Raw genomic sequence first — 26,659 nt, 5'->3', positions numbered from 1 at the left:
CATTTAGCAAATAGAAATAATTTTAGTTTTTAATTGACCAAAAACGGGAAAGGTTTATTCTGATTTTATGTCAGATAGTGAAAAAAACATGCAGATGTGCCTTATTAGCTTATGTGAACTTCTGGTCTCAACTGTACATGACTCATGTTTGTGATAAAATTTACTGTAGTAAAATGGTAACATCACTACTTATATCATGTAGCTGAAGTGCAGCACAGATTCATCAACTAAAAGCTTAGATTTTTTTTTTTTTATCAGGAATAGGACATTTCATAACTTTCCCAAATTCTTATGAAAAAATATTCATCACATACTGACTTCAACCGCTGTACCCAATTTATTATATATATTGTAGGAGTCGGTCCATTTTATACAGACTGCAACTCCAACTCCACTAAAATGGACACAGACTCCGACTCCACAGCCTTGGTCAGAATGCCCATGTACCAACTAGAATTTTTTTTTCTACCTGTATCTCAGGGTACAATGGTTATCCATGAGGTCTTGGAAATGTATACACATCAATTCTAGATCAGCTAAAGTTCTGGTGGCTAGGTGAACCACCGAAATTGAAACCTCTATGAATGGCCAACCCTGTTTGTCTTCCTTTCTTTGGCTCTTGCGACCAGAACAAAACTATCCGTTTTACATCCCCCACTATAATAGCTGGGGTCAACACGTGGCAGAAAATAGCATCTCCGTACAATGCATCCCAGGCTTGGACTATACTAATTGGGTGAACCTTGGCATCTCAACACTTGGCAATATATTAGAAAATAAGTTACCTCCCGAGAGTAAAATAGCAAAGCAGTGTAATACACCTTTGACAGACTTTTATAAAGACCTTGAAATGAGACATTTAATTTTAACGTTCTCTCTTATCAGCACCCTTGTTCAGCTTACGACACATGCTTCTTCGATTCAATGAAAGTGAAAAAGCGAACTCTCTATACAGCTACAGTAAGGCCCCTTTCATATTGCGTTTTTAGTTCCGTTCAGTGGTCCCGTCGGGGCATCAGCCCGAACAGCCCCTCCCCTACCCCGCAAAACGTGTTTTGGAGGCATGCGCTAACAGGGCCATTGACTATAATGGAGCAGGCTCATTTAGCGTTAGCGGGGTGAGGGAGGGGCAGATCGGACGGATGCCCTGACAGGACCACTAAACGCAAGTAAAAACGCAGTGTGAAAGTAGCCTAACTCATCACTTCCCCAATAAATGCCAAGCTAAGGGGGAGTCTAAAGCCGGCGTTACACGCTACGATTTATCTGACGATATGTCGTCAGGATCACGGTTTCCGTGACGCACATCCGGCATAGTTAGCGACGTCGTTGCGTGTGACACCTACGTGCGACTCCGAACGATCACAAATAGGTTGAAAATCGTTGATTGTTGACACGTCGTTCAGTTTCAAAATATTGTTTGTTGTTTGGATCGCAGTAGACATATTGGTACGTTTGACACCCTGCAAATGACGAACAACATCCACACGACCGCCTTGGTCAAACAATATATCGCTGTTACGTCGTTTGTGAGATCGTTACGTGTGACCGCAAATAAATGACCTATGTGCGATCTCGGCAAATCGTAACTATGATCTGGGCGTGTCACATCGCTGAGATCGTCAGATAAATTGTAGCGTGTAACAGGGCCTTTAATTACAATGCACAATTTCAGAAGAACACTAGACATGCAACTATCAACTTCATGTTAAAGTTTTGTATTGTGTAGACCATTTAGAAAACGTCCCGTAAACTGATTTGTAGCTGACATTTACCACCTCTGTAAAATCTTTCCCACACATTCAAACATATGTTGGAGATGTAAGGAAGTGGGCACTGGTGAGATTGTGGAATAATGCACCCACTTACGTAAAAACAAATTATCAGCTATAAACCATCTTGGGGACCAGAGGTTGCCGTAATATCTGTGAAACTTGATGGCTGCCAATGGAGACCATCTTCAATATGCTCACAGCAACTAAGAATTGAACAGCAAAACATTGGAAAAGCTCAGATACCCCTTCCCATACTTGAATTATAAATAGTATAACAAAACTATCTAAATCACTGTTCTATCTGATGTCACAAGGACAACAATGTTCTGGTTATTTTTTTCTTGAATCTTTGAAGATTGTACTTTTACTCCTCTCCCCCTTCCCCAGTGGTCAGTGTATATCTGATGTATAGCATGTCTGTAATCCTATTTCTTGGTTCAGTGTGTTATAAAAACAGCACATGGCTCTTTACTCGCCATCCCAGGGTGCAGCACTGCAGCTAATCACTGAGATCAAAGGCACTGTCCCCATTTATTTCCCTATTTAGAGGATTCTTAACCTGTATCTGCTAGTTAAAATATTTCAGCTACTAGCCTCCCCAACATGTTTCATCATGTCTGGCTTCATCAGGGGACGGTGAAACATGTTGGGGAGGCTAGGATTGATCCCCTGATGAATCGAGACATGGTGAAACATGTTCGGAAGGCTGGGATTGATCCCCTGATGAAGCCAGACATGGCGAAACATGTTGGTGAGGCTAGGATTGATCCCCTCATGACTCCAGACATGGCGAAACATGTTGAGGAAAGGCTAGTAGCTGAACTATTTTAAAGGGAACCAAACATCAGGATTTTCCTATAAAAGGCGAAGCCAGTGCAGTATTGGCACTATCAGGCACAGGCTATACATACCATTAGGGTGCAGCTCGGGTGTTTAGTCAGTGAAATCCAACTTTATAAAGTTTGAAAATTCGTGCACTTTTTGATTGACGTGTGCACCTCTCTCCTAATGTCCGGGCGTGTTATGGACGTTCCCCCCCCCCGCCTGTTCCTCCCTCTCACTGGCCGTATGTAAATTTCTCTCTTCAGAAACATGGCGACGGAGTTGGCACTTGCGCATAGCGCTTATCTCCGGCGCCATGTTTCTGAAGCCCGCTGTGCTTAGTATTTTTCAGGAGAGGGCGGCGCATGCGCCCTCACTTCTTCAGATCCCGTTGTGACCGCGGGAGCGCGCGTTGGCACAACAGGCCTGCAGAACAGCTGATGAGAGGACGCGATTACCTGCAGGTAATCGCGTCTTCTCATCAGCTGTTCTGCAGTCCTGTTGTGACCACGCGCGCTCCGCTCCCGCGGTCACAACGGAATCTGAAGAAGCGAGGGCGCATGCGCCGCCCTCTCCTGAAAAATACTAAGTACAGCGAGCTTCAGAAACATGGCGCCGGAGATAAGCGCTATGCGCAGGTGCCAACTCTGTCGCCATGTTTCTAAAGAGAGAAATTTACATACGGCCAATGAGAGGGAGGAACAGGCGGGGGGGGGGGGGGAACATCCATAACACGCCCGGACATTAGGAGAGAGGTGCACACGTCAATCAAAAAGTGCACGAATTTTCAAACTTTATAAAGTTGGATTTCACTACCTAAACACCCGAGCTGCACCCTAATGGTATGTACACAATGTGCATGATAGTGCCAGTACTGCACTGGCTGCACCTTATATAGGAAAGAAGGGAATTTTGTTTACTTACCGTAAATTCCTTTTCTTCTAGCTCCTATTGGGAGACCCAGACAATTGGGTGTATAGCTTCTGCCTCCGGAGGCCACACAAAGTATTACACTTTAAAAAGTGTAACCCCTCCCCTCTGCCTATATACCCTCCCGTGGATCACGGGCTCCTCAGTTTAGGTGCAAAAGCAGGAAGGAGAAAACTTATAAATTGGTCTAGGGTAAATGCAATCCGAAGGATGTTCGGAGAACTGAAAACCATGAACCAAAAGAACAATTCAACATGAACAACATGTGTACACAAAAGAACAACCAGCCCGAAGGGTACAGGGGCGGGTGCTGGGTCTCCCAATAGGAGCTAGAAGAAAAGGAATTTACGGTAAACAAAATTCCCTTCTTTGTCGCTCCATTGGGAGACCCAGACAATTGGGACGTCCAAGAGCAGTCCCTGGGTGGGTAAAAGAATACCTCAATAAAAAAAGAGCCGAAAAAACGGCCCCCTCTTACAGGTGGGCAACCGCCGCCTGAAGGACTCGCCTACCTAGACTGGCGTCTGCCGAAGCATAGGTATGCACTTGATAGTGTTTCGTGAAAGTGTGCAGACTAGACCACGTAGCTGCCTGACACACCTGCTGAGCCGTAGCCCGGTGCCGCCATGCCCAGGACGCACCCACGGCTCTGGTAGAATGGGCTTTCAGCCCTGAAGGAAGCGGAAGCCCAGAAGAACGGTAGGCTTCGAGAATCGGTTCCTTGATCCACCGAGCCAAGGTTGACTTGGAAGCCTGCGAACCCTTACGCTGGCCAGCGCCAAGGACAAAGAGCGCATCTGAACGACGCAGGGGCGCCGTGCGAGACACGTAGAGCCGGAGTGCTCTCACAAGAACCAAAGAGTGCAAATCCTTTTCACACTGGTGAATTGGATTAGGGCAAAATGAAGGCAAGGAGATATCCTGATTGAGATGAAAGGGGGATACCACCTTAGGGAGAAATTCCGGGACCGGACGCAGAACCACCTTATCCTGGTGAAACACCAGGAAGGGGGCTTTGCATGACAGCGCTGCTAGCTCAGACACTCTCCGAAGTGATGTGACTGCCACTAGAAAGGCCACCTTCTGTGAAAGACGTGATAGAGAGACATCCCGCAGCGGCTCGAAAGGTGGTTTCTGAAGAGCCATTAGCACCCTGTTAAGATCCCAGGGTTCCAGCGGACGCTTGTAAGGTGGGACTATGTGGCAAACTCCCTGCAGGAACGTGCGGACCTGCGGAAGCCTGGCTAGGCTCTTTTGAAAAAATACGGAGAGCGCCGATACTTGGCCCTTGAGAGAGCCAAGTGACAAACCCTTGTCCATTCCGGATTGAAGGAATGAAAGAAAAGTGGGTAAGGCAAACGGCCATGGAGTAAAACCGTTATTAGCGCACCAGGATAGGAAGATTTGCCAAGACCTATAATAGATCTTGGCGGACGTAGGCTTCCTGGCCTGTCTCATGGTGGCAATGACATCCTGAGATAACCCTGAAGACGCTAGGAGCCAGGACTCAATGGCCACACAGTCAGGTTGAGGGCCACAGAATTCAGATGAAAAAACGGGCCTTGTGACAGCAAGTCTGGGCGGTCTGGAAGCGCCCACGGTTGACCCACCGTGAGATGCCACAGATCCGGGTACCACGACCGCCTCGGCCAGTCTGGAGCGACGAGAATGGCGCGACGGCAGTCGGACCTGATCTTGCGTAACACTCTGGGCAGCATCGCCAGAGGAGGAGAAACACATAAGGCAGTCGAAACTGCGACCAATCCTGAACTAACGCGTCCGCCGCCAGAGCTCTGTGATCCTGAGACCGTGCCATGAATGCCGGGACTTTGTTGTTGTGCCGTGACGCCATGAGATCGACGTCCGGCGTTCCCCAGCGGCGACAGATCTCTCGAAACACGTCTGGGTGCAGAGACCTTTCCCCCGCATCCATGCCCTGACGACTGAGAAAATCTGCTTCCCAGTTTTCTACGCCCGGGATGTGAACTGCGGAGATGGTGGAGGCTGTGGCTTCCACCCACTGCAAAATCCGTCGGACTTCCTGGAAGGCTTGACGACTTCGAGTGCCGCCTTGGTGGTTGATGTATGCGACGGCAGTGGCGTTGTCCGACTGGATACGGATCTGCCTGCCCTCCAGCCACCGATGAAAAGCCAATAGGGCTAGATACACTGCCATTATCTCCAGAATATTGATCTGAAGGGAAGACTCTATCGGAGTCCAGGTTCCCTGAGCCCTGTGGTGGAGAAAAACCGCTCCCCACCCTGACAGGCTCGCGCCCGTGGTGACCACAGCCCAGGTTGGGGGTAGGAAGGATTTTCCCTGCGATAGAGAATTGGGAAGGAGCCACCACTGAAGTGACGTCTTGGTTGCAAGGGAAAGAGACGTTCCTGTCGAGGGAAGCCGACCTCCTGTCCCATTTGCGGAGAATGTCCCATTGGAGTGGCCGAATATGGAATTGCGCGAACGGGACTGCCTCTATAGCTGCCACCATCTTCCCCAGGAAGTGCATGAGGCGCCTTAAGGGGTGTGACTGACTCCGAAGAAGGGATTGCACCCCTGCCTGCAGAGAAAGCTGTTTGTCGCTCGGAAGCTTGACTAACGCTTGCTGGGTATGAAACTCCATCCCAAGGTATGTCAGTGATTGGGTCGGTGTCAACTTGGATTTCGGGAAGTTGATGATCCACCCGAACCGCTGGAGAGTCGCCAGAGCGACAGATAGACTTTGTTGACACGCCACCCGAGACGGGGCCCTGACTAGGAGATCGTCCAAGTAGGGAATCACCGAGTGGCCCTGAGAATGCAGGATCGCCACAACGGATGCCATGACTTTGGTGAAAACCCGTGGTGCTGTCGCCAAGCCGAAAGGCAATGCCACGAACTGGAGGTGTTCGTCCCCGATGGCGAAACGCAGGAAACGTTGATGCTCGGGTGCGATCGGTATATGGAGATAAGCATCCTTGATGTCGATCGATGCTAGGAAGTCTCCTTGTGACATTGAGGCGATGACCGAGCGGAGAGATTCCATCCGGAACCGTCTGGTTCTCACATGTCTGTTGAGTAGCTTGAGGTCCAGAACGGGACGGAATGACCCGTCCTTTTTTGGCACCACGAACAAGTTGGAGTAAAATCCGCGACCATGTTCCTGAAGGGGAACGGGGATCACAACTCCTTCCATCTTTAGAGCGGCTACTGCCTGAAAAAGTGCGTCGGCCTGAGCGGGGGGCGGAGAGGTTCTGAAGAAGCGAGCCGCAGGACGAGAGCTGAACTCTATCCTGTAACCCTGAGACAGAATGTCTCTCACCCATCGGTCTTGAACATGTGGCCACCAGGCGTCGCCAAAGCGGGAGAGCCTGCCACCGACCGAGGATGCGGTCAGGGGAGGCCGAGAGTCATGAGGAAGCCGTCTTGGAGGCAGTGCCTCCTGCGGCCTTTTGTGGGCGAGACTTGGATCGCCACGCATAGGAGTTCCTCTGGCCTTTCTCCGGCCTGTTGGACGAAGAGGATTGGGACTTGGCGGAGGGACGAAAGGACCGAAATCTCGATTGAACCTTTCTCTGTTGAGGTCTCTTAGGTTTGGCCTGGGGTAAGGAGGAATCCTTTCCTTTGGATTCCTTAATAATCTCATCCAATCGTTCGCCAAACAAACGGTCGCCAGAAAACGGCAAACCAGTTAAGAACCTCTTGGAAGCCGAGTCTGCCTTCCATTCGCGCAGCCACATGGCCCTGCGGACTGCCACAGAGTTAGCGAATGCTACAGCTGTACGGCTAGCAGAGTCCAGGACGGCGTTCATGGCGTAGGATGAAAAGGCTGACGCCTGAGAGGTCAAAGACGCAACTTGCGGAGCAGAATTACGTGTGACAGCATTAATCTCAGTCAGACAAGCCGAGATAGCTTGGAGTGCCCACACGGCTGCAAAGGCCGGGGCAAAAGACGCGCCCGTGGCCTCATAGATGGACTTCACTAGGAGCTCTGTCTGTCAGTGGCATCCTTTAGCGATGAGCCATCTGCAACCGATACCACGGATCTAGCCGCCAATCTTGAGACTGGAGGATCCACCTTGGGACAGTGAGCCCAACCCTTAACGACTTCAGATGGGAAGGGGTAACGCGTGTCAGTGAGGCGCTTAGTAAAGCGCTTTTCCGGGACCGCTCTGGGCTTCTGGACAGCGTCTCTGAAGTTAGAGTGATCGAAAAACGCATTGCGTGTACGTTTGGGGAACCGAAACTGGTGTTTCTCCTGCTGAGACGCCGACTTCTCTACAGGAGGAGGCGGGGGGGAGAGATCCAACACCTGGTTGATGGACGAGATAAGATCATTTACTAAGGCGTCCCCTTCAGGTGTATCAAGGTTAAGGGCGACGTCAGGGTCAGAGCCCTGAGCTGCGACGTCCGCCTCGTCCTCCAGAGAGTCCTCAAGCTGGGATCCCGAGCAGCGTGAGGAAGTCGGGGAAGATTCCCAGCGAGCCCGCTTAGCCGGTCTAGGACTGTGGTCCGGGCAGGAGTCCTCCGCCTAAGACCTAGGGGCCAACCTGGGAGCGCGCTGCGGCGCGGACCGAGAGGGGCCTGGAGGCGACGAGCCAACAGGGGCCGGGGCCTGTGAAAGGACCGGTCTGGACTGCAAAGCCTCTAGCAGCTTAGAAGACCATTTGTCCATAGACTGAGCCATGGATTGAGAAAGTGACTCAGAGTTTCTCAGCAAAAGAGGCGAACTCTCTCCCTGCAGCCTGGACAGGGGGAGCAGGGGGGTCTACATGAGCCGAGGGGCCCACTAGTGTCCGAGGCTCCGGCTGAGCAAGCGAAACAGGGGTCGAGCATTGCTCACAGTGAGGGTAGGTGGAACCCGCAGGTAACATAGCCCCACAAGAGGTACAGGCGGCAAAAAAACCCTGTGCCTTAGCAGCTTTGCTCCTTGTGGACGACATGCTGTTGTCTCCTAGGAGAGTGATCACTGAGGGTATATGGAAAAGGGGTATACAGCCCGACCGAACAGATAGATATAGATATATACGTATCTAATCCGGCACCCTAGGGGGACCAGCACCGGGTGATCGGTGTGGCTTACCGACCGCTAACGAGCGGAGTGTGTCTTCCAGATTCCCTGCCTTGGATCCCCCGGAGCTGCAGAGCTGTTCACTGAGAATCCTCCACCGGCAGAATGCCAAAAAATGGCTGCTGGAGCTCTCAGGGGAGGAGTGGAGCCGTGGGCGGCGCCAGGAAAGTGCGGGAATCTGGGGTCCCCACAGTGATCAGTGAGGGGGGAGGAAAACATGCAGGATGCTCCAGCCCTCACATCCGACGTCAGGTCGGTAATCCCGCCCTTACCACTGACAGGTAGGCCCGGGGGCGGTATTTTTGCGACTAGGCCGCGATGAAGCCGGGGACTAAATTTGAGACCGCGCCCGACAACCAGGCACGGTCGGCGCGGAAGTCCACCGGCCTTCTCAATTCAGCAGCTGCCGCGGCTTCCGGGAAGAAGGTGCGCTCCCTGCACAGTCCCCTATGGGGACACAGAGTACCTTTGAGTTGCAGGGCCCGGTCCCTGAGGTTGAAGAGGCTCCGGTCCGGCAGGTTCCCACAGGGGCTGCGGAGGGAGCACGGTCCCAGTAAATGGATGACCGCTTAGGATCCCACTTCTCCCAGAGCTGCATAAGGGATGGTGAAGGAGACGGCATGTGGCTCCAGCCTCTGTACCCGCAATGGGTACTTCAACCTTAACAACACTGCCGACGTAGTGGGGTGAGAAGGGAACATGCCGGGGGCCCCGTGGGGGCCCTCTTTTCTTCCAACCGACATAACTAAGTATGAGAATGCATGAGTGGATGTGTGCCTCCTTCCACACAACGCATAAAAACTGAGGAGCCCGTGATCCACGGGAGGGTGTATAGGCAGAGGGGAGGGGTTACACTTTTTAAAGTGTAATACTTTGTGTGGCCTCCGGAGGCAGAAGCTATACACCCAATTGTCTGGGTCTCTCAATGGAGCGACAAAGAAATCTTAATTACTCACCGGTAATGGGATTTTCAATGGCCCATGACAGCACCACCTGAGATAGGTTCCGCCCACATCAGGACAGGAAACCCAATGATAAAAAGGCGGTACCTCTCCTCCACATCAGTAGGTTTTCAGAGCCAGACGGGACCAACAAAACACAAACAACAGATTAATCATACCACCACCCAAGGAAAACACCATTAACTCTAACACTCCCCGAAGGGTGCCCACAACCAGTGAATAGGGGGGGGAACGAAGGGTGCTGTCATGGGCTATTGAAAATCCCATTACCGGTGAGTAATTAAGATTTTTCCCTGACGCCCATGACAGCACCACCTGAGAGATTCATATAGACTACCACCTTAGGGAGGGACCACCACCTGCAAGACCCGTCTCCCAAAGGAAAGGTCAGTTGTGGAGGAGAAGTTCAGCCTATAGTGTACCAGGAGACGACCAAGTAGCCGCCCGACAGATCTTGTCAATAGAGGCATCAGCCCTCTCTGCCCAAGACGTAGACACTGCTCTAGTGGAGTTCGCCCTTATGCACTGAGGAGGAGTGGTGTCTTCAGCTGCACTCCATCGTAATGCACAGCAGGAACAAGCCTTCCACCGCCGCGAGTGCGCACATCCCTGGAGCGATGCCGGGCCGAGCTCCCGCTCCAGGCCCGCGACTCACCGCCGCAGAGGTCTGAGACCGAGGGGGGGTGCATCCAGGCCTGAACATCGGCTTCTGGTAAGTACCAGGCTTCCACATCGGGTCGGACCTGGGACAGCAATGGGTTGTCCATACCAGGACAGGAAACCAAACTGATGTGGAGGAGAGGTACCGCTTTTTTTATCAGTGGGTTTCTTGTCCTGATGTGGGCGGAACCTATCTCTCAGGTGGTGCTGTCATGGGCGGCAGGGAAAAATCCTGATGTTTGGTTCCCTTTAACTAGCAGATACAGGGTAGGAATAACCTAAATAGGAAGATAAATAGGGAGTGATTGGTCTGTGGCCATCTAATAATCGAATATCCTATATTACATTCTACACTAATATCATAATGACTAAATACAATATACCACCCTGCTACCTGTTTTAAACATAATTTTGGTCATTTAATAAATTTAGCCAATAAAAGTTAATTGTATTGGTCTTTTGTTTTTGTTGCCTTTTGGCAAAATGTGTTTATTATTGAAAGCAGGGACACTTTTTTGAACTATTAACTTTGCTTTCCAAGGTTCTCCTACATGAAAATTATACTCGTCTACAAAGCGATTTTAATCTTACACTTCTATTTCATTGCAGAATAAAGCACAAACTCATTACTCAAAATACATATTTGTACTGTGCTAGCGGGTACCGTATTTTTCGGACGATAAGACACACTTTCCCCCCACCCAAATGTTGGGGGAAAGTGGGGGGTGCGTCTTATGGTCTGAATGTAGCTGCGGGGACTGAGGGTGCTGAGGTGGAGCGGGTCATCGGGGGCACGAGAAGGCTGCAGCAGCCCCTGCAGTGACCACGTGGGCCCACTCATTTCATATGCACGCCCATCCTCCCGCCCATCTCTCAGCGGTGAAGCCGGCGCTGACAGGTGGGAGGGGGGGTGCGCGCATAATTTACAGCCGGCCGCTGGCAACGACAGCCTGGAGTGATCATGTGCGTCTGTATTCACTGTCCCCGTGCATCATTATCAGCGCGGGGTGCAGTGAATCAGTGTACTAACCCGTCACCGTGTGTGGAGCCATCCCCCTGCAGCATCGCGATGTCTTCCTGTCTGTGCCGGTCAGCTGATCTGTGTAGAGAGCGGTGAGCACAGCGATTATGTAATCGCTGTGCACGCCGCTAGTGTCCACACAGATCAGCTGACCGGCACAGACAGGACAACGGTGACGGCTCCACTCAGCAGAGCTGCAGCTGAGACAGAGAGGAAGATGATTGGTGCTGCAGGGAGTGAGGGAAGGGGAGTATAAACGTTTTTTTTTTTTCTGTGCCATAGGATACAGGCTATATACCAGGATGGGGGTATTTTATGAGCAGGATGGATGGGGGTATTTTATGAGCAGGACGGATGGGGGTATATGAGCAGGACGGATGGGGGTATATGAGCAGGACGGATGGGGGTATATGAGCAGGACGGATGGGGGTATTTGAGCAGGACGGATGGGGGTATATGAGCAGGACGGATGGGGGTATTTGAGCAGGACGGATGGGGGTATATGAGCAGGACGGATGGGGGTATTTGAGCAGGACGGATGGGGGTATATGAGCAGGACGGATGGGGGTATATGAGCAGGACGGATGGGGGTATATGAGCAGGACGGATGGGGGTATATGAGCAGGACGGATGGGGGTATATGAGCAGGACGGATGGGGGTATATGAGCAGGACGGATGGGGGTATATGAGCAGGACGGATGGGGGTATATGAGCAGGACGGATGGGGGTATATGAGCAGGACGGATGGGGGTATATGAGCAGGACGGATGGGGGTATATGAGCAGGACGGATGGGGGTATATGAGCAGGACGGATGGGGGTATATGAGCAGGACGGATGGGGGTATATGAGCAGGACGGATGGGGGTATATGAGCAGGACGGATGGGGGTATATGAGCAGGACGGATGGGGGTATATGAGCAGGACGGATGGGGGTATATGAGCAGGACGGATGGGGGTATATGAGCAGGACGGATGGGGGTATATGAGCAGGACGGATGGGGGTATATGAGCAGGACGGATGGGGGTATATGAGCAGGACGGATGGGGGTATATGAGCAGGACGGATGGGGGTATATGAGCAGGACGGATGGGGGTATATGAGCAGGACGGATGGGGGTATATGAGCAGGACGGATGGGGGTATATGAGCAGGACGGATGGGGGTATATGAGCAGGACGGATGGGGGTATATGAGCAGGACGGATGGGGGTATATGAGCAGGACGGATGGGGGTATATGAGCAGGACGGATGGGGGTATATGAGCAGGACGGATGGGGGTATATGAGCAGGACGGATGGGGGTATATGAGCAGGACGGATGGGGGTATATGAGCAGGACGGATGGGGGTATATGAGCAGGACGGATGGGGGTATATGAGCAGGACGGATGGGGGTATATGAGCAGGACGGATGGGGGTATATGAGCAGGACGGATGGGGGTATATGAGCAGGACGGATGGGGGTATATGAGCAGGACGGATGGGGGTATATGAGCAGGACGGATGGGGGTATATGAGCAGGACGGATGGGGGTATATGAGCAGGACGGATGGGGGTATATGAGCAGGACGGATGGGGGTATATGAGCAGGACGGATGGGGGTATATGAGCAGGACGGATGGGGGTATATGAGCAGGACGGATGGGGGTATATGAGCAGGACGGATGGGGGTATATGAGCAGGACGGATGGGGGTATATGAGCAGGACGGATGGGGGTATATGAGCAGGACGGATGGGGGTATATGAGCAGGACGGATGGGGGTATATGAGCAGGACGGATGGGGGTATATGAGCAGGACGGATGGGGGTATATGAGCAGGACGGATGGGGGTATATGAGCAGGACGGATGGGGGTATATGAGCAGGACGGATGGGGGTATATGAGCAGGACGGATGGGGGTATATGAGCAGGACGGATGGGGGTATATGAGCAGGACGGATGGGGGTATATGAGCAGGACGGATGGGGGTATATGAGCAGGACGGATGGGGGTATATGAGCAGGACGGATGGGGGTATATGAGCAGGACGGATGGGGGTATATGAGCAGGACGGATGGGGGTATATGAGCAGGACGGATGGGGGTATATGAGCAGGACGGATGGGGGTATATGAGCAGGACGGATGGGGGTATATGAGCAGGACGGATGGGGGTATATGAGCAGGACGGATGGGGGTATATGAGCAGGACGGATGGGGGTATATGAGCAGGACGGATGGGGGTATATGAGCAGGACGGATGGGGGTATATGAGCAGGACGGATGGGGGTATATGAGCAGGACGGATGGGGGTATATGAGCAGGACGGATGGGGGTATATGAGCAGGACGGATGGGGGTATATGAGCAGGACGGATGGGGGTATATGAGCAGGACGGATGGGGGTATATGAGCAGGACGGATGGGGGTATATGAGCAGGACGGATGGGGGTATATGAGCAGGACGGATGGGGGTATATGAGCAGGACGGATGGGGGTATATGAGCAGGACGGATGGGGGTATATGAGCAGGACGGATGGGGGTATATGAGCAGGACGGATGGGGGTATATGAGCAGGACGGATGGGGGTATATGAGCAGGACGGATGGGGGTATATGAGCAGGACGGATGGGGGTATATGAGCAGGACGGATGGGGGTATATGAGCAGGACGGATGGGGGTATATGAGCAGGACGGATGGGGGTATATGAGCAGGACGGATGGGGGTATATGAGCAGGACGGATGGGGGTATATGAGCAGGACGGATGGGGGTATATGAGCAGGACGGATGGGGGTATATGAGCAGGACGGATGGGGGTATATGAGCAGGACGGATGGGGGTATATGAGCAGGACGGATGGGGGTATATGAGCAGGACGGATGGGGGTATATGAGCAGGACGGATGGGGGTATATGAGCAGGACGGATGGGGGTATATGAGCAGGATGGATGGGGGTATATGAGCAGGATGGATGGGGGTATATGAGCAGGATGGATGGGGGTATATGAGCAGGATGGATGGGGGTATATGAGCAGGATGGATGGGGGTATATGAGCAGGATGGATGGGGGTATATGAGCAGGATGGATGGGGGTATATGAGCAGGATGGATGGGGGTATATGAGCAGGATGGATGGGGGTATATGAGCAGGATGGATGGGGGTATATGAGCAGGATGGATGGGGGTATATGAGCAGGATGGATGGGGGTATATGAGCAGGATGGATGGGGGTATATGAGCAGGATGGATGGGGGTATATGAGCAGGATGGATGGGGATATATGAGCAGGAAGGATGGGGGTATATGAGCAGGATGGATGGGGGTATATGAGCAGGATGGATGGGGGTATATGAGCAGGATGGATGGGGTATATGAGCAGGATGGATGGGGGTATATGAGCAGGATGGATGGGGGTATATGTGCAGGATGGATGGGGGTATATGTGCAGGATGGATGGGGGTATATGAGCAGGATGGATGGGGGTATATGAGCAGGATGGATGGGGGTATATGAGCAGGATGGATGGGGGTATATGAGCAGGATGGATGGGGATATATGAGCAGGATGGGGGTTTATGAGCAGGATCATATACAAGGCAGGAGGATCGTTACCAGAATGGGGTACCTTAGTAGAGAATTTGGGGACATTACCCCCATAACAGTGTCAGCAGCAGATCCCCGCCCCATAACAGTGTGTCATGACCACATTTTTTAGTTAAGATTTTATTTTCCTAATTTTCTCCTCTAAAACCAGTGTGCATCTTATGGTCAGGTGCGTCTTATAGTCAGAAAAATACGGTATATAGAAGAAAAGAAAATCACCTCTTTTAACTTTTCAATGTCCTGCAGAACTTTTTTATTGGCGGCATTCACCATTTCCAACTTTCTGCTCCATTCTTCCAGCAGACTATCACGAATATTAGCTCTTCCATCGTCAGCGTCTCTGTTTGCACAGTTGCAGGATATGGATGTGGCAGCAGGATTGGAAGCATGGCGCTCTTCTAGATGAAGATTTGCTCTTTTTAGCTCCTCTATCTCTTGCAATAGGGATTCTATTTCATCCTAAAACATACAAAACACATACTGAAGAGTAATAATCGCGAGACGGTTAAGACGTTCTATGGCTTTTTTTCTAAGCAACAGCCACATTCAACCTTGCCACTGGCACTAGATCGTGAATATGTACCGTGCAGAGATTTTATCTTCTGGAATGTTATTTTTTTAATCTGATGGAATTTCTCTTTTCGTCACATACTGTTTTGAGGTTGTTTCAGTAATTCATAATCTTTACTCCCATACATGGCTATGACATACAATACAAGTACATCGTTTGGCTCAGTTTAATGCACATATTGTTTTTATATATTTTATTTTTGGCATTTGCAAGTTCACATGTATTTATCTTTTAGATCTCCTCTTTTTATTGCCCACATATAGATCACACAAATAACGGATGTGATTAGAGACGTGCAGAGAAGATCCAGATTGTGTCTTGTCTGTATGTCTCAGCCCCCAATGAACAGAGAATCCCTGTGAGATCATTAATGGTGTTACAGGGTTCAATAGCAGCCAGACGTGCAAAAGCAGCTGCTCATCCTCAATCTTCAGGAGTGCACCACAAATCAGTCTCTACGGTTCCGCCCGGCACGGTGTAGTCCTGACTGACAGGTCACTGTAGTATGGCTTCACCGCAGGTCCAAAATGTGGTATCCCATGCTGTAAGCAGGGCAGATTTGTCTCTGCAGCATCGGAGGAGCGCAGGAACAGGGGAGCTGGACAAATCCAGAGACCCAGCTAGCTTCAGAGCAGCGCCTGCAAGCTCTATAGCAAAGAGTTTATAACTGTTGCTTGCCTAGGAAACCTGTCAGCTGTAATCTAAAAAGTAAAAAAAAAAAAAAAAACCCAAACAAACTGCCATTTTTGAGAAGAGAGGATTTTGTTTTTTAACAAGAAGTAAATTGCGAAGTTGGTTTTACAATTTAACCCATTTGGGAAGAAGAGACAATCCTTGAAGAATACAGCGCTCCTAATGAACATGGGTATTCAATCGATAGGAGAGAATAGATTTTATTGAATTAAATTCTACTGAAATGTTACAAAAATACACATTAGTGAAAATGCAGATTGTTTTGCATCGTATTTTCTGGACTATAAGATGAACTTTTTTCCCCAAAATTTGGAAGGAAAAATGAGGGTGAATTTTGTAAATCGAATGTACCTGACTCGCTGTGGCAGCGTGTGGTGGAGCAGGGTCCTCATTGCAGGAAGCCAGCGGTGGCAGGAGCAGTGACTATCTGTTTCCATTAAAGGGAAATGAATCTTCACTGCTCCCCACGCTCATAATCCCACCCAACCCTGCACCGAAGTCAGTGACAGTAAATGACTGAAGATTTTTTTATTATCACTGACCTCAGTGCCAAGAGGTGGGTGGGATAATAGGTGTGAGGAGCAGTGAAGATTCATTTCCCTTTAATGGGAAAACGAATATTCACTGCACCTGCCGCCACCGACTTCCTGCAGCAGTGACCCGACTACTACCATCGGCGAATGGGGGTGCATGGCAGTAACGTCATGCGCTGCCCGTCACTTAGAAGCTGAAGTCAGCTGTCGGCATCAGAAGAGGACGCCACTCACAGGGTGGAGCAGAGGGAAGAAGAGTAGAATTGTTTTTTTTTTTTTATCTGTGCGGCTTATATACCAGGATGGGCCCATAATGGCGGATATATATACCAGGATGAGCTCAGTATGGGTAACATATATACAAGGATGAGGGACATATATACCAGAATGGGGCCGAGGATGGGGGACATTACTTCTATAGCAGTTTCAACAGCAGATCTCCCCCAAAATAGTGCATCATAACCACATTATTTTTTTTTAGCTTCAAGTTTTTGCTATTCTCCTCCTCTAAAACCTAGGTGCAGCTTATGGTCTGGAGTGTCTTATAGTCTGAAAAATCCAGTAATTTAGTTCCATACAGACTCATCAAAATGGCAGCTAGCTTATTTCTGAACCCTAGAAGGCCATCAAAATGTTAGAAAATAAAAAAAGCCCTTAAACTCACCTTACTGCTCATCTATCTTACACCTCCGCATCACCCTTCCGTACCTCGCCATATTTTTAGGTCTCTTTCACATGTCCGTGGTAAACACACATTTTTCATGGATGTGTTGAAGGTGGCTATGGCCCTCCATAATTTTGGCACAAGTGTGTTCATCATGTGCTAGCTGTGATAGCACAGAGATCGGGAACGTTTTACTCATCTGTCCCCAGGGCTGCTGACTCCGGGTCTGTGGTGCAGTGAATATGCATGAGCATAATGAGCGGGCCATGAAACGAGAGAGTAGCGCCAAAAACAGCAGCGCTGGAGACAGTGGAGTATAGAAAATAATTCTATTTCAAAGTTTTCTCCAGTACGTGACACATATCACACCACTGTGTGGTCCATGTGACATCAGTGCTGCTGGAGAAAACCAAACTTGTCTCCGTGCGGAACATACGGACACTCGTGTGCGCCTTACGGACACACGGTCCTTGTGAAAACATTTATGTCTGCGCTGACTTGATTTTAATGGGTTTGCGTATGTCCTTGTCTCCGGTACGTATGAAAATGGACATCATACATACTGGTATCACTGCTGTGTGAAAGGGGCCTTAGATAGGCGACTTGTGACGAAATCCCTGAGCCTCTCACTGTGTGCCAGCTCTCCCAGCTGTGATGAGGCATGGGGGAGGGTTCTGTGCAAGCGCATGAAAGGTCCCAAGCTAGCACAGCATGAACGGTGCACAGAGCCCTCCCCTAATTTCACCATATGTAGGGGCGAACTGAAAATGCGATGAGGAGCAAACAGATGCCAGTGAGTAGCAGAGGGGCTGGAGAGGGGAGCATAAAGATTATATTTTTTTTTTTTTTTTTACATATTACGATCTGGGGTAGGAATAGACCCCAGACCATAATTGTAAGAACATCAAAATTACAGAGAATAAATTTTCTGAGAATAAAATTAAAATGTTGCTTTTGACACTAAACAGGTTATTTCAGCTCACTGTCAAAGTAGAGGATAACGCTATCAGTGTGAGCGCTCAATGCAGATGATGGCACAACTCTGCAGGAGGCAGGTAAAGGGGGTTAAAAGCCATTCTGCTTACAGGTTCATCCGACAAGGCACTGTGTTCAGTGGATGGGCTTTCCTTTATACTCTTCTTCTCTAAGATACAATCCAAGTGTTTCAGAGCACGTCTTGTTATCCACGTAAAGTTGAGTATCTCTTACCTCATATTCTTTCTGAAGAAGCTGAAGTCTAGTTTTGCGGAGGTGCTTTCGGCCTGTATGAGTCAGCGTGCCTTCATCTTCACTTGTCCCACCTGACAAAACAAAATACTTTTTGATTTTGATGATAGACACATTTTGCTGCAAATAAAAATCGATATGAAGAATGTATGGTTTCTGTAACAATGCACTAAGCACAAGACAAATGTGCTTTCTAAAGAATTATGTCCTCTGGCTTAGTGCAATGTCACTTTCTACAAAGTTTAGAAATGTAATATACTTACTATACTAATGCTAAACATGGATAGAGAAGACTGTGTAAAAGAGGTTTCTTTAAAAGGGTGGGGGCAGAGGGAGCCTGCGGAGGCACATTATCTCAGATGTCAAGCACATTAGCGCCATCTATTCCATGGTGCATAACATATGAAAAGGTGTATACATAATGAAAAAACAAGTACAATACTCATGAACAATACAAAGCACAGACTGGTACAGGAGGAGAGAGGACCCTGCCTGCGAGGGCTCAGTCTACAGGGGATGGGTGAGGGTACAGTAGTGGGGGCAGTCATGCAGCGGTATAGAGGAAAGCGGGTTAATGCAGGATGTAGGCTTGTCGGAAGAAGTAGATCTTCAGGTTCTTTCTGAAGGTTTCCACTGTAGGTGAGAGTCTGAAACGCTCTTCCCCAATATATCAGAGTTTCGGGGAGGCGCGAGAGAAATCTTATATTTACACAGTTAATTAGGTTGAAAAAAAAACCCCAAATCTCCATCAAATTCAACCACATCATTCTGTGCACTTTATGGCATGCTGATGGTGTCGGGACAGCTGTGCACATTACGGGATGTGGATGGTGTCAGGACAGCTGTGCACATTACGGGATGTGAATGCTGTCGGGACAACTGTACACATTACAGGATGTGGATGGTGCCGGGACAGCTGTGCACATTACGGGATGTGGATGGTGTCGGGACAGCTGTGCACATTACGGGATGTGGATGGTGTCGGGACAGCTGTGCACATTACGGGATGTGGATGGTGTCGGGACAGCTGTGCACATTACGGGATGTAGATGGTGCCGGGACAGCTGTGCACATTACGGGATGTGGATGGTGTCGGGACAACTGTGAAAATTACGGGATGTGGATGGTGTCGGGACAACTGAACACATTACGGGATGTGGATGCTGTTGGAACAGCTCTGCACATTAAGGGATGTGGATGGTGCCGGGACAGCTGTGCACATTACGGCATGTGGATGGTGTTGGGACAGCTGTGCACATTACGGGACGTGGATGCTGTCGGGACAGCTGTGCACATTACGGGACGTGGATGCTGTCGGGACAGCTGTGCACATTACGGGACGTGGATGCTGTCGTGACAGCTGTGCACATTACGGGACGTGGATGCTGTCGGGACAGCTGTGCACATTACGGGACGTGCATGCTGTCGGGACAGCTGTGCACATTACGGGACGTGCATGCTGTCGGGACAGCTGTGCACATTACGGGACGTGGATGTTGTCGGGACAGCTGTGCACAATACGGGATGTAGATGGTGCCGGGACAGCTGTGCGCATTACGGGATGTGGATGCTGTCGGGACAGCTGAGAGCATTACAGGATGTGGATGGTGTCGGGACAGTTGTGCACATTACAGAATGTGGATGGTGTTGGGACAGCTGAGAGCATTACAGGATGTGGATGGTGTCGGGACAGTTGTGCACATTACAGGATGTGGATGGTGCCGGGACAGCTGTGCACATTACAGGATGTGGATGGTGCCGGGACCGCTGTGCACATTACAGGATGTGGATGCTGTCGGGACAGTTGTGCACATTACGGGATGTGGATGGTGCCGGGACAGCTGTGCACATTACGGGATGTGGATGGTGCCGGGACAGTTGTGCACATTACGGGATGTGTATGGTGTCGGGACAGTTGTGCACATTACGGGATGTGGATGGTGTCGGGACAGTTGTGCACATTACGGGATGTGGATGGTGTCGGGACAGTTGTGCACATTACCGTGGTATTAGGCGCAAGTGGTTAGCACTGTAGTCTTGCAGCGCTGGGGACCTGGGTTTAAATCCCACCAAGGAGGACACCATCTGCAAGGAGTTTGTATGTTCTCCCTGTGTTTATGTGGGTTTCCTCCTACACCCCAAAGACATACTGAAAGAGAATTTATAATGCGAGCTCCAAGAGGACACTGTAGCTAGTGTATGTAAAGCGCTGTGGCATTAATGGAGCTAAATACATGAATAATACCATCTGTGTACAGTATTGCCTATGACCACTATCAGGGTCAGGTAACAAATCTGTGATGTATGACTATAATAGAATTAATACATTACAAAATCAAAAGAATTCTTAATGGTCAGGCATGGAAATAAAAATAAATGAGCCCAATTTAGCATACCTATGATATTCTTGCAGGGGTTCTCCTGAGTTATGGGCACCCTACAAACAGGGCACTGGCTGTTGTTTTTCAACCATAGTTCAATGCAGACAGAACAGAAAACATGATAGTTGGTGCAAATGACGGGCTCTCGTACCTGTAACCAAAAAAAAGGGACCTTAATAGAAGCACGGACATAATAGTGTCACAGGATGAAGATGAGCAGTTCAACCCCTTGTAAACATATTGAACACAATATACAGCCTGGCTAGAGTATGTACATTATATCTCCAATAGTGGAGCCGGACAGTAAGGAATGATATGCCCTGTGGGTACGGCAGCTGGCACAGGCTCTCATAACACAGCCAGCGCCCAACGACCAGGACAGGGTGGTAAATGTTAGTATAATGTGCCCTCTGCTTCCTATAACAGCCTACGGAGCATAAGCAGATATGCCACTATGTCCCTAATATACAACTGAAAGTTCATTATTAATATACCTGAACATCTGGATATAAATTAGAGAACTAGATAATCCAAAAATTGGTAAAATATGAACATAAAAAAAAGAATCACTTTCAGAGATTTCCCTCAAGTTAATTGTAGTAGCAAATTAGATGAGAGTGTAACAAGTCCCATACTCACGTTACAAGTCACACTTTGGATTAGGAAATTGCACCACTGCTCAGATCACATTAGTAATCTAGGTTTATCTTTTACCAGCGTACATGCTAAGTGCATCCATAGGGCTTCATTACAGGGGTTGTCTGGAGAAAAAGTATCACCAATCTGCAGGATTGGGGGAGCGGAGAGGGGGCGTCCCACATTTATAATCTGATGGGAAGTCTTTGATTACAATTATGAAATGGAGCAGCGGGTCGTCCTCCTCCCAACTGCCGCTCCACTCACCTCTATTTGGCTGCTGGAAAAAGCTGAGTGCAGCAATCGGCAGCAGAGGATGAGCAGTGGAAGAGCATGCGCACTACTCCTCCATTGTAACAGAGATGGGGCCTGATCTGATGACTGCTGCACATCCCAGAAGTTGGAAACCCACCGATCAATAAGCTATCACTAATGATGAGCGACCACTACCATGCTCGGGTGCACGGTACTAGTGATGAGTGAGCACTACAATGCTCAGGTGCACGGTACTAGTGATGAGTGAGCACTACCGTACTCGGTACTCGTAACAAGCAGGTCAGACGTTCAGATGGGCGTGACTGGTGTACCAGAAATTAATGGGGAGCTCATTTTTCCATAAGAATCTTCCAAGCACCTAAATGCATGTTACGAGTACTGAGCATGGTAGGGCTCGCTCATCACTGGTACCGAGCGTGGTACTGTAGTGCTCGCTCATCACTGGTACCGAGCGTGGTACTGTAGTGCTCGCTCATCACTGGTACCGAGCGTGGTACTGTAGTGCTCGCTCATCACTGGTACCGAGCGTGGTACTGTAGTGCTCGCTCATCACTGGTACCGAGCGTGGTACTGCAGTGCTCGCTCATCACTGGTACCGAGCGTGGTACTGTAGTGCTCGCTCATCACTGGTACCGAGCGTGGTACTGTAGTGCTCGCTCATCACTGGTACCGAGCGTGGTACTGTAGTGCTCGCTTATCACTAGTACCGAGCGTGGTACTGTAGTGCTCGCTCAACACTAGTACTGAGCGTGGTACTGTAGTGCTCGCTCATCACTAGTACTGAGCGTGGTACTGTAGTGCTCGCTCATCACTAGTACCGAGCGTGGTACTGTAGTGCTCGCTCATCACTAGTACTGAGCGTGGTACTGTAGTGCTCGCTCATCACTAGTACTGAGCATGGTACTGTAGTGCTCGCTCATCACTAGTACCGAGTGTAGTACTATAGTGCTCGCTCATCACTAGTACAGAGCGTGGTACTGTAGTGCTTGCTCATCACTAGTACAGAGCGTGGTACTGTAGTGCTCGCTCATCACTAGTACTGAGCGTGGTACTGTAGTGCTCGCTCATCACTAGTATCGAGTGTAGTACTATAGTGCTCGCTCATCACTAGTATCGAGTGTAGTACTATAGTGCTCGCTCATCACTAGTACCGAGTGTAGTACTATAGTGCTCGCTCATCACTGGTACCGAGCGTGGTACTGCAGTGCTCGCTCATCACTGGTACCGAGCGTGGTACTGTAGTGCTCGCTCATCACTGGTACCGAGCGTGGTACTGTAGTGCTCGCTCATCACTGGTACCGAGCGTGGTACTGTAGTGCTCGCTTATCACTAGTACCGAGCGTGGTACTGTAGTGCTCGCTCAACACTAGTACTGAGCGTGGTACTGTAGTGCTCGCTCATCACTAGTACTGAGCGTGGTACTGTAGTGCTCGCTCATCACTAGTACCGAGCGTGGTACTGTAGTGCTCGCTCATCACTAGTACTGAGCGTGGTACTGTAGTGCTCGCTCATCACTAGTACTGAGCATGGTACTGTAGTGCTCGCTCATCACTAGTACCGAGTGTAGTACTATAGTGCTCGCTCATCACTAGTACAGAGCGTGGTACTGTAGTGCTTGCTCATCACTAGTACAGAGCGTGGTACTGTAGTGCTCGCTCATCACTAGTACTGAGCGTGGTACTGTAGTGCTCGCTCATCACTAGTATCGAGTGTAGTACTATAGTGCTCGCTCATCACTAGTACCGAGTGTAGTACTATAGTGCTCGCTCATCACTAGTACAGAGCGTGGTACTGTAGTGCTTGCTCATCACTAGTACAGAGCGTGGTACTGTAGTGCTCGCTCATCACTAGTACTGAGCGTGGTACTGTAGTGCTCGCTCATCACTAGTATCGAGTGTAGTACTATAGTGCTCGCTCATCACTAGTACCGAGTGTAGTACTATAGTGCTCGCTCATCACTAGTACCGAGCGTGGTACTGTAGTGGTGGCTCATCACTAGTACTGAGCGTGGTACTATAGTGGTGGCTCACTACCATTTATCACCTATCCTATAGACAAATCCTTTATCCTAGCCAAGGCCAAAAAGAGTGTTGGGCTGGTATGCTACACAGCGGCGTCTGGACCCCCTCTGTATCTCTGCACCTCGCCACAGCGCGAGGACCTTTTCCTGATGTATACTGTAAAGTCTCCGCCGGGTTTCTAGCTCTGACTGATATGCCGTTTATTTGCCTTTATGGGAAATCGCAGCAGATTGGGCCGCTTATTAAAATGGCAGACCAATGTATACCAGGCAGTATGTTTTATCACAGGGGTACCTATGTCGCTTGGCATCATCCTGCCGGTGCCCTCCGTACTGTGTGCCTAGCCTTAGGGGTACACATCGCACCCAACAATTCCAAAGATCCACAGCAACAAAAACCAAAATGTGAAGCCTGACATTGTCAGCACGAGGCGCTGCGTCTCCCGGGGCCGGGCACATGCCCACTGCCATCACTCCTCACACAACTACCCAACATTACTGACCCTGAACTGTGTGCAAAGCCTGACAACTCTGGGGAAAGTAGAGCCAGGCGCCTGGTTGTCAGAAGCACAACTCCATGTGTTCTGCAGGCACTACAGACCTCCACAGCAGGACCCGTGCAGACGATCCAGCTGGGGCACAGCCGGCTCAGCTTACCTTGCCCAGGCAGATGTGGCAGGTAATGGGCAGCGTTAGTGCCAGCGTTACGTTGTGTGCCATGCTCCTCTGTGCCCGCGACTCCTCACCCACTACAGAGCACTCCTCTCCATACACAAAGCGCAGCTACGGGTGGCGGCAGAGGCCACACTCCTGCAGGCAGGAGAACGCGCGGTGGTTGGCGCCATGATTCCTTCTCCGCGGGCTTCCCCCGTCACCTGGGAAGCGTTGTGCGCGAGCACTTGACCCGTAAGCCGATATGCGCGGGCACGAGACATGTTGTGAGGCTCTATGCGCGGGCACAAGCCCTGCTGTGATGCGCTGCGCGCATGCACGAGACCCGCTGTGAAGCGCTGAGCGCGGGTACCTGACCTGTGAGGCGCCGTTCTGCGCAGCCGCAGGGCATGCACCGAGCTAGCGTGCCCCATCACTTCTTCCTGTACAGTATAGCTATATTCACACTGGCACTGCGCCGCGGACTGCAGAGTAGTGATGGGTAAAATACGATTTTTTGGTGAGCCGGCTCTTTTGGCTCCGAAAACGGCTCTTCATTTCCTATTACCTTTGGCTTTAAATTTGAAGCCAAATTCTGGTATGTTTTAACCCATGATTGTATACGGGTCGCGTATATCGCAGTATCGCGTATATTCACAATGCGGTTTAATTTAAACATTCAAATTGGACCGCACAAAAGTGCAGAAATCAAACAAGTGCAATTCAGTTAGCTCAACACTACTGGCAATTGTATGCAAAATCGGATGTGATTTGAGAGTGCTGTACTGCCTTGTATAGGACTAGTTCTGTGCATGAAGTTGGTCCCTCAGAATGGCACTGCTATCATGTAACAGGGGCTGCTGGGAGGTTATTCACATACAGGGCCGGCTCCAGGTTTTTGTGGGCCCCGGGCGGAAGAGTCCCAGTGGGCCCCATCCAAACGCAGACACACACATACATATTTAAAGACAAACTCACAAAAATACATATAGAACTGACACATCTATAGTCATATACACTGACATACATAGATACACATCATACATGCATACAGACACACACAGCTCTGCTGCATGCATACATACACACACAACACAACTCTGATGGATACATACATACACACATAGCTCTGCTACATACATACACACATAGCTCTGCTACATACATACACACATACCTCTGCTACATACATACACACATACCTCTGCTACATACATACACACAGCTCTGCTACATACATACACACAGCTCTGCTACATACACACATAGCTCTGCTACATACACACATAGCTCTGCTACATACACACATAGCTCTGCTACACACATAGCTCTGCTACATACATACACACATAGCTCTGCTACATACATACACACATAGCACTGCTGCATACATACACACATAGCTCTGTTGCATACATACACACATAGCTCTGCTGCATACATACACACATAGCTCTGCTGCATACATACACACATAGCTCTGCTGCATACATGCACACATAACTCTGCTACATACATACACACATAGCTCTGCTACATACATACACACATAGCTGTGCTGCATACATACAGACACACACGTGGCTCTGGGGGGCCCACACACGCGGCTCTGGGAGGCCCCACACACGCAGCTCTGGGGGGTCCACACACACAGCTCCGGGGTCCAGCACATACGGCACCGGGGGGGCAGGGCATACACCTAGGAGGGGGGGAGAAGCCCATACAGCTCACCAGGGCCCATAAATCGGGGGGCGGGGAGGGCACATACCGCTCAGGTCATGATGGAAAGGGGGCCCACACAGCGCCGGAGAGAAGTGCTGTGCTGGGGGTCGTGGGCTGGCACTGCAACTCCTTCATCTGTGGGACTGAGCAGGACGCCGGGCGGTCGCTCCGCCCACAGATGAAGTTCAAACCAGGAAGTCTGCACGCCTTAAAGGGACGGCGCTGCAGATTCCTGCCGAGGACTGCGGTCCCCGGAACTCGGCCCGGGGGCAGCAGAACTTAGGCGAGTGGGCCCCAGCCAAGGGGCACCAGAACTGACGAGGCCGAGTGGGCCCCCCCGGCTCTCCAGGGCCCCGGCATTTGCCCGGGTATGCCGCGTGCTGACGCCGGCCCTGTTCACATACCAGAAACAACATAACCATTCCAAGTTGCACTAGCTAATGGTGCATTTACACAGTCGATGCAGCACCTGAGCCTGCG

The 26,659-nt window shown here is 50.2% G+C and overlaps 1 protein-coding gene across 1 annotated transcript in view; it reads right to left on the bottom strand.

Moving 5' to 3' along the window:
- Positions 1–24,803, bottom strand: part of OBI1 (ORC ubiquitin ligase 1) — a 61,152-nt gene extending 36,349 nt beyond the window's left edge. Inside the window, exons 1-4 of the mRNA XM_075334362.1 lie at positions 24,464–24,803; positions 20,890–21,025; positions 18,476–18,567; positions 15,025–15,264 (exon numbers count right to left, since the gene is read on the bottom strand). Of these exons, the coding sequence (XP_075190477.1) occupies positions 15,025–15,264; positions 18,476–18,567; positions 20,890–21,025; positions 24,464–24,526 (531 nt within the window). The 5' untranslated portion in view covers positions 24,527–24,803. The remainder of the gene's footprint in view (positions 1–15,024; positions 15,265–18,475; positions 18,568–20,889; positions 21,026–24,463) is intronic.
- Between the last annotated feature and the right edge of the window lie 1,856 nt (positions 24,804–26,659).

Source organism: Anomaloglossus baeobatrachus, chromosome 2, assembly GCF_048569485.1.
Source record: "Anomaloglossus baeobatrachus isolate aAnoBae1 chromosome 2, aAnoBae1.hap1, whole genome shotgun sequence".
Taxonomy (NCBI): Eukaryota; Metazoa; Chordata; class Amphibia; order Anura; family Aromobatidae; genus Anomaloglossus; species Anomaloglossus baeobatrachus.
Note: the sequence above shows the minus strand (reverse complement) of the source record. Positions and strands in the feature narration are given on the sequence as shown.